Source organism: Pipra filicauda, unplaced genomic scaffold (genome assembly GCF_003945595.2).
Source record: "Pipra filicauda isolate LSUMZ 115617 unplaced genomic scaffold, ASM394559v2 scaffold342_size772408_pilon, whole genome shotgun sequence".
Lineage (NCBI taxonomy): Eukaryota > Metazoa > Chordata > Aves > Passeriformes > Pipridae > Pipra > Pipra filicauda.
Window position 1 is genome coordinate 385,313 of NW_024104468.1, and position 9,267 is coordinate 394,579.

General features: G+C 36.9%; 1 protein-coding gene across 5 annotated transcripts in view; it reads left to right on the top strand.

The window, feature by feature from the left end:
• The window catches only part of SPAST (spastin), a 39,602-nt gene extending 33,645 nt beyond the window's left edge, over positions 1-5,957 (top strand). For all 5 annotated transcript variants that reach the window (XM_027729762.2, XM_027729764.2, XM_027729763.2 and 2 more), the window contains one exon: positions 394-5,957. In XM_027729762.2, coding sequence (XP_027585563.1) covers positions 394-516 — 123 coding nt within the window. In that variant the 3' untranslated portion in view covers positions 517-5,957. The remainder of the gene's footprint in view (positions 1-393) is intronic.
• The last annotated feature ends 3,310 nt before the right edge of the window (positions 5,958-9,267 follow it).

The following is a 9,267-nucleotide window of genomic DNA, read 5'->3' on the forward strand; positions in this document are numbered from 1 at the left end:
ATTAAATAACAAGACAGATGTTACTATTACCCAGGGTAATAAAATGGTAAATACTGGTAGTCTTAAATTACAAGACTCTTGCACCAGGTCATAGAATCATAGAACACTCCAGGTTGGAAGGGGCCTTTAAAGACCTTCTGGTCCAACTTTTTGTGGGAAAGAGAACGCAGATGAGACTATTTAGCACCCTGTCCAATCACATCTTCAGAACCTCCAGCAGTGGGGACTCTGCCACATCCCTGGGGAGGCTGTTCCAGTGAATGACTCTTCTCACTGTAAAAATTTCTGTCTTACATCAAGATGCTTTGTTAGAAGTGAATACTAAAGTACTTCTTGACCAAACCAGAGTACATAGATCATTTATGACCCTGATGTCTTTCATTTTCTGTTTAGATGAGAAATATCAAACTATCAGATTTCACTGAGTCTTTGAAGAAGATAAAGCGCAGTTTGAGCCCTCAGACGCTGGAAGCATATATTCGCTGGAACAAGGACTTTGGAGATACCACAGTGTGAAACACTACTTGATGTGAAACAAAGTGCTGCCTGGCAAGCAGTTGGTGCAGACTACTGGAAAGCAGCCAGAGTTTACAGGACTTTACAGATATTTAAGTATCTGCATTGAAACTTGAGATTAAGAAAAAATTATACGATGTGAAATGTTTTCATCGAAGCCTCCTTGCCATTTAGTGAGGATTTACACACTGTAAGTAAGAGCACAATAGGACTTGAGATAAGATTCCTAGCAATCTGATTATGGTTTAAACAATAATATATGTATATGGTTTCAGTTGCAAGGCTCTGATGATGTTGATCATTGGAAGACCTTTTCCCTATGTTGTGTGTGTGGCTTTTTGTTTTTAATTTTACCATGACATTGGTGAACAACTAACATGGAACAATGATGTTCAATTGGAGGTTTGTAAACTTTGGTTCAGTTTTTGACTTTTTTATCCTTAATGTGCCAAATAAAACAATTTCCCTGTGCAGATAGAAAGAACAGCATTGGGGAATTATGATTATTAAAATGTAAAAAGCAGCTGGTCTGTTATTATTTGTCTTTTTGTTTCATTGTAATGTGACTGTATTGTTCACAGAACAGTTTTAAAGAAGACCTTTGATAGCAGAACAGCAAAACCACCCAACCCTTTAAAACCAATTCAAACTGTCTTTAAAGAAAAAAAACTAAATAAAAGAATAGACTAAGATATTCATTTACTGGCAGTATTTTCTCTTAATGCATTTTGTAACGCTTCCATTGGTAGAATGTTAGCTTATGCTTATAGTGTACAACTTGAACCCAGCTGATGTTTGAGAGAGTGATGCTAATTGTCAGATTTCAGAAATGATGTGTTTCTACTCTGTATTTGGTCTGTTTATGATAATTGAAAGTAAAATTTCCATTGTGATAATTTTTTTAATCTCCACATGTAAGCATTAAAATATGAGGCTACATGTTTAATACATGGCACACCTTAATGTTTTTATAGCTTTCATATGTTTAGGTTTATATATTAAAGTATGAAACACTCAACTGATCTGCTTTTTTTAAAGAGAAACTGCATCTTTGTACAAATACTTGTTTTTATTATATAAATGACAAGCTATTAAAAAAACAAACTCTTAAGTGATAGCGTTTAAATACTGTAATAAAGGAAAGCATCTTTGCCTTTACTTCTAAAGGCCAAACATCTTGTTTACAAATTCTACATGGATTAAACACAGATATTTGCAAGGCAGAACACTAGTTCCTTGTTAAAGCAGGTTTGTGGGTTGTTTTTTGTTTGGTTGATTTTGGGTTTTTTTACAACTCTCAATAGTGATATTACAAAAATGCATATTGTTTACTGTTGTTTTAATTAAAATGAGTTACAAGTGTTCTTTGCTTTTGGTCTTAACAGAAAATTTGTTTTTAATTTTTCATTTAACTTATTTTTTGGAACTGCGCACCTAAAAGTTGACTTTAAATAATATATTATATGTATATATGAAAAACCCCCTAGCTGATAGATGCAGTATTAGTAGAGGACTCTGTGCTCACTGTGTGGTATTGACTACTAAATAAGCAGAAATTGTTGAACTTCTGAAATGCACAATGCAATATGTTTGGGATTCTGTTTTTGGGTTTTTTTTAACCAGAGATGCTTTTAACTGATCTTAAGGTTAAAAGCAATCAAATGAGAGAAGATTGTGTTACACTAGTATGCCTTTTGAAGTAGTCTAACCAAACCACTTCTAGCCTTCTAAGAATAGGACTCTCTCAAATGTATGTCTGATATGAATGAAACATGTGACTTCTGATCCCCTGATTCACTTTTCTGGAGAACTGAGAAATGCTAAAAGATTTTGGACTCTTAAATCTCATGTCTTGCTTTGCCTTAGTTCTGCCTTCAGTAGGCTATCTGTGTTGTTGGAGATTCCTGGCTGACTTGATCCACACTTATAATAGACTTCATAGTGCTAAGCATGACTCTTACTATTGTATTAGCATCTGCCAAATAGCTACAGCTAAGAAAGACCCTTGGTTGTTCTATTCCTAAAGGTTTCGTGACCTTTCCTTGAGATCCTTTGCAAATGAGAACTTTGACGGCTACTTTGGTTTTGAGTGTTCCTAAATGATTGTTACAAACCTCTTGTTTTCCTCCACTTAATTTTGAGGGATATACTGGTTATTTATTTCAAATACATCCTTATTGGCATGTGATGGGTACCTGAAATGTTGAGGTAGAAGCTCCCATCTGCTAAAGTAGCACCAATATGCAGCACAAAGGGTCAGAATCACAAGCTGCTACTTCAGAAAGAAAAGCCCTTTCACTGCTTTGTGCAACCAGTTCAGATCAAGAGAGTCTGTGCACTACTTTTTGGTTGTCTATTATGACCTGATTTCTGCTTAATGGGTAAACTACAGCTCTATAAATTAGTGCTGGAACACAGTAAAAAGAACAAAACTTTGTTCTGCAACATCAGTTTGCTCCACAGCTGCTGGATTCTTAGCCCATGACCAAGTGCTGTTTAGTTCATAAATCTCCTTTAAATGTCTTGTCTTATGCTATTTTCTGAATAGTGTCTTTTAAGAATAATTCTGTTCCTCTTAAGGCATTATCTTGCATCTTCTTTCTTGTTTTACACGTCCCATCTCAGTGATTTTGTTTTTGTGTTGGATTAACTGTGTATAAGAGCAGATCTGAGTAAAACAACCAACAAAAAAGCCTACTAAACACCCCTCTCCCCCCATACCACCCGCCCAAACCTCAAATTACCTGTATTTCCCAAGTCTGTAGTACATATATAGAACTTTGCATCTATATTTTCCATAAAATCAAGTTCTGTTCTAATACAGTACCTTGAATTCAGATACACAGGACAGCAGCTTGGGTGCTTTTAACCTTTGCAAAGACTGGTATTACATTAGCTCTCTAAACTGTCTTTTCCTTTTTTTTTTTTTTTTTTGGTGAATCTACCCACTGCTAATGAGTGACTTGACCCACTTTTTTGAGGTGATTAGGAAGCAGCTTGTCTGGCTTTCTGCAACTGTGTTTTACTGACCTTAAGTGTAGCAGTTACTGGAGGGAGAAAAAAAAAACCCAACCAATCCAAGCTCCCTGTGTTTTTTAGCTACTTTCTTTATACATCTTTCTCCTTCTATTAAACAGGTTCCTGCTTTTATTAAGGAGGAGTAGCACCTTTTGTCTTTCTCCATGTTGGAAGAACAATGTCTCCTCAGACTGCAGGTTGCTACTTTTATTGGCATAACAGGAGGGAAAAACTCAAGCACTGTAGAATGCTCTTTCTACTTAAAATGACAATTCGTTATGTGTTATGATGTCCCCATTACTAATGTTGACTTTTCTGTAGACTACACCAAACCTGTACAGGTTGTGTCCTTATGGCTAAGACAAACCAACACAGAATATTAAATTAGGGTATTTATGCACATATAAGTCTCTCTGTCCTGTTAATTTCTTAGACTTTACAGGGTTTAGTGTATTAGAAATAGGCATTCTGTCCCTGAGACATTTACCTGACTCTACTTTGGACAGTCAGTTGCTAATATAGTTCTGTTGAATATGGCCCTGCAACTTACTTTAAGTACATAATAAATGTGATAGTAACACTTTAAAATGGAGAAGAATGGGATCTCTAAACTGAGGAGTGTTGTCACTGCATTAATTAGATGCCATTGCTGGTTTCACTGTTAGATTCTCTCAAATGTTTTTAAAATGACAGTTTTTATACATATAACTCAACTAACCTTACCTTCTGGTGTAGAATAAATAGTATTTTTTATATTCTAAACAAACGGGTTTAGAATAAATTGCTTGGCATTGCTGTCAAGTCCATCTTGTGAAATTTAAGTACTTTTTGCTGGGAATATTGAAGTCAGATATGCTGGCAAATTTAACTGAGACATCTGTTCTGCAACTGGAAAGCAGCATGCTCCTTAGAGTTTCTTTAATCACCTATGGTGAGACTTCATGCCCTAGATTTTCACAGTGTTTTCCTCCCCAAGACATGGATAATGCATAGCTGTGCCTAAGACCTGCTTCTCCAACTACTCCAGCGCTTCAGTGATGCTTCTGCATGTGGCAGCTTTGGGAGGTGTCCAGCCCTACTGCATCTTAACTTGATTTTCATCCATTGTCTGTGGCAGCCTCAAGCTTTTGTGATGTTTTTAGTTGTTGGGGACTTCTACCAGATGTCAAAAATGGAATGAAGAGTAGCAAGCAGGTAGTGAACGCAAGTAATTATCTCAGTCATTGTGCTAATTACAGGCAGTTACATTATTATTTTCTCTTGAGCTGCTGTTTAGCGTTGAAGAATGTTGTCTTACCATCCTGTGTGTATTTTCATGTTTAGGATGATCTGCAGACATCCTAAGAAATGAACAATTGATGAGTTATTTTATTCTAGAATCTTTTTCTTTCATTATAATTTTCAATATTTTTTCTTATAAATATTGTAACTATAGTTCCACAGGACAAGGAAGTTAAGCTGTCACTTCCTGAAAATACAAAATCATTTTGTGAAGTATGGGGAAATGTGTATTCTGTTTTTCCTTTGTTAACTGTCTTATAGTGGAAACTTCTTACCTTGTCAATAACTACCTCCTGACTTTGGCAATAATTGACAAGATATACACTCCTCCAGTGGATTCAATATATTGGCTAAACACTTCTTCAGAGGCTGATCTTTTGATTTGCAAATGTTTGACGTTATTTCTGGAAACTATGGTGATCAACCTTGTTTTGCTGTAAGACTTTCCTTGCCTTCATGAGATGCACTTCTTAAAATCCTTTCTTTGGAGAAGCAGCTTTGAGGATAAAAGGTCAGCGTTCTTTGTAGTTGGTTAGTACAGGCATGTTCTCAAAGATGCCAGGAGTAGCCTTTCAGGCAGGGTTTTTTACCATTAGAAGTGGGGAATAAAGTACTTTATCTAACAGTCGCACACCCATCAAAGGGACTGGGAACACAGAAACCGTTTATACCACATGATTCAAATTTTTACTCATGTGAAGGGCTAGTCAGTATTTTTCAGAAATATGTATTAAAGTGACAAAAACCAAAGGTGGAGACAAAACAGCATACCCCACCCCCATTAAGTATATTGGACGACTCCAGTCTGGGATGGGGTTAATATTTGTATTTTGTTGTTTTGAAGCACTTTTATTTCATTGTTCTTTTAAGAATGTTTTCTGAAATGTTGGAACACCATTTTACTAATAAGCAGTGTAAAAAAGCATGATGAGCAGTCACATAGCTTTAGCTTCACAATAAAATGTTGCATTTGTCCTGTTCTTACTGTTTTCTTGTCTGTTTTTCAGATAAAATGTCCAAAACTAAGAGAATTTTCATTAAACCTGAAGCCCATTAAATTGCTGCTGGTTTAAAAAAAAAAAAAATTAAAAAATCAGATGTCGTATACCAGATGATGGAACAATAAATGTGTAAATAAATCAGTTTCTAAAGGACTTAACTCAGGTTCTTAAAACTAATGTAAACAGAAGTGCTACTTCCTAAATAAATGTGCTGAACTTGAAAGTGTGTGCTTATCCTAGTCTTGCCTAGATCGTAGTAAAAACCAGGAGGTTTCACATAACTGATTCTAGTGGTCACGGTGAAGTCCTGAAAAATTTGGAGCCAATTTACTTGGCTTCAAAATGACACCTTTTCTTTTGCTTGGGTGAGACTGCTGCTGTTAATTTTGAGTTAACAATCTAAATTCTACACTTATCTCCATTTCCTTACTGCTTGTAATTCCACAGTCTTGAGGCTGTGTCTGGACTGCTAGGAACTACTGGGGCGTTACGTTTTTACATCCCAAAGATAAGATGAATCAAACTTTTTTTAGAGTAATTTTAATATTACATATCTTGCAGCATTAGGGGGCTCTCAGAAAGCAGCCATGACCACTGCCTTCCACGCATCATTTTATCAATCACTGCTAAAACAAGCAAGCCAAATAAAAATCAATACAGCAATGAGGAAAAAAAACCAATGTTTTGGACTGAACCATGTGAGCTGTTTCTGCGATTCTGTCAAGGGTTAATTCCTTGGGATAGAAGGACATCAATGTTATCTATGCGGGGTAATTATCCAGTATCTCTTTTTGGCTGAAATGCTGCTTCTTGGAGGTTAAATAGACTTCTATTCTGAGGAGATGCTCAGGTAAACTAAAATTAGTGGAGAAGCAAGAGCCTGAAAAAATATCCCACCACTTGCTGTGTTGAAGTCTACAGAGATTATGTACTTGGCAGCATACCCTGGACTGAAGTATCTTGGACTCACTAAATCTTTCCCATTCCAGCCAAGATGACATGCCTGGTGTCAGATGCATGCCTGGTGTCAGATGCAGGCATATCTCAGATGAAAATCTGTTTATTTCTATATTTTAGTGCTCTAAGTTTGCCAGAGAAAAGTGAGAAAAACTAAGTTTAAAGTTGTTGGCTTTTGTTTGGGGTTTTCTGTTCTGTTTTGTTTTTTGACTCATGCCATCTTTCTGCAAATTTCCAAATACTTTGTGAACTTGTGTTATGCAACTTCATCTCTGAGTAATTTTTTATTCTATGTGTAGTGATAATACAGAAAATATTATGTTGTGGTGAAGGCAGAAAAATACAATTTAACTAAAATCCACCTCTCAACACGTGATTTATTCCAGGTGCTGTGTTGCAGCTATAAAAAAAGGTATTTTTCAGAAATCAGCCTACAAACAACCTAATATGCAAAGTGCTGTTTTTACCAAATGCTTTTGAATATTTCACTTTTTTTGGCAAGTATATACTGTAAAACCAATATATTCTTTTTAATACTGTAACTTCTGTTATTTTCAAATCTCCTTTTAGCAATTTCTAAAAGGCCTAAAAATTACCTCTGTTGTAAGACATCCTTGAAGACTGTTAGTTTTGTTATATGCAGAAGGCTGGTATTAGCTGTGCTATTAGTTGTAGTATTTGTCTTCTGAGAAGACACTTCTACTAATGGAGTTTCTAACTGTTGGCCTCTTCTGGGAATAAGGCATGAAATAATCAAAAAGCCTGACAGTATGTCAATAATGAAGTAACCAAACAATTTTGTATTTGTGGAGCAAATCATACAAGATAAAATGTGACCCTAGTGGTTCATGTTAAGTTCTGATTGCCTGGTTAAATTTGAATGGAGGCAGCAGGTGCAATTTGAATTCTCTTACCTGTCATGCAGATTCTATAGAGTGCAAAGCTTATTTTCTGAAAATGTTCCCAAAACTACTTCTGTAGACTGGAAAAAAATTGTTGATTACAGCCAACAGCTTAGAATGAGGTCTGGGACATTAAATACGTGTTTCATGGAATATAATTACCTATCCAGTCTGATAGTTGTTCTTAATTAATGATCCTGTGCTGTGTAAGGACCAGATAACACTCTGGAAAATAAAAATTATTTTGTTTTTTTATCAATAATTCAATCACAATGCTTTGCAAATGCACACGAACAGGAGACAATACACACTTAAAGTTTACGCAGAGTGGCTGGGAAACAAGAACATGGCTTGTTCCTGGTTTCAGTTGATGTAGAGGCGTCTCTCAGCCACAGGCAGGTAAGTCTTCTGGTATGTTTTACAGAACAGATGAGATGCAAATAACATTTTTAACCACTTTGAGCACTAGACAACTGAATAGACTGTTGAAAGAACAAAGATAGGGCAGTGTTAGAGAAAGTTGTATCTTAGTATGTACAATAATCTGTTTTAATAAAATAGCTTGCTTCAATTTTTGTTCCTACCTCTTTTCTAATTGGTTTGCAAATGCAATAATAAATAAGCTGTTTTATGACTAAATCTTTTGGTTCATTAAATCCCATGCAGGTGTTTTACAACACAATTTTCCTTAAGAGAGCTATCTAAACTTCAAAGGTGACTTCTGTTCTGTATTTTGTTCTCGTGAATGCTGGTTCCATGTGAAGTGATCTTAGCGTGCAAATTCCTTCTGACAGAAACAATAGGGCACAGTTAAGCAGTCTGCTGGTCAGCCCACACGAGGGGATGGCTGTCACCTTGCAGTCCTCATGTCCTGGTGTTCCAGAGCCTCAGTAGCAATAGTCCCCAGCAGAATTCTTCTTCAAAGCTTGCTTTCTGCTTCAGACTGCAATAGACTTTGGGATGTAGATTCCTCATCTAGACTGTAATGCTTCTAATGTTTTTAACACATTCAGGGCAACGGGAGCAGTTCTCAGAATTTTAGCACATAACAAAGTGACTAGATTTTCAACAGAGTTTCTGTAGTTTGGAGAGCTACTGTCCTTTGGGAGTTTTGCTGGGAAAAAAAATCCCTTCTGAAAGCTGTGTACTGACTGCCATTAGTGCCCTGTACAGCAGCAGAGCGAGTGCTGGCTGTGGTGATGCTAGTGTGACTTCAGGTATATCTTTATACTGGGAGCAAACCCATCCTTGCAGAGTTGCTGAATCATGACCACCACATCAGAAACCTTTCCTTGTGTTCTCGCAGGCAGTGAGCAGATAAACCGCAGAAATGTGGGGTGGTATACAAGATACTTGTTTGAGGTTCCATAAGGCAAAGAGCCAGGTCCTGCACTTGAGTTACAACCCCATGCAGCACTACGGGCTGGCGGAGGAGTGGCTGGAAGGCAGCCAAGTGGAAAAAGACCTGGGCGTGCTGTTTGACTGGCTGAACATGAGCCAGCAGTGTGCCCTAGTGGCCAAAAAGTCCAAGGGCATCCTGGCTTGTATCATCCACAGTGTGTCCAGCAGGACCAGGGCAGTGATCGTCCCCC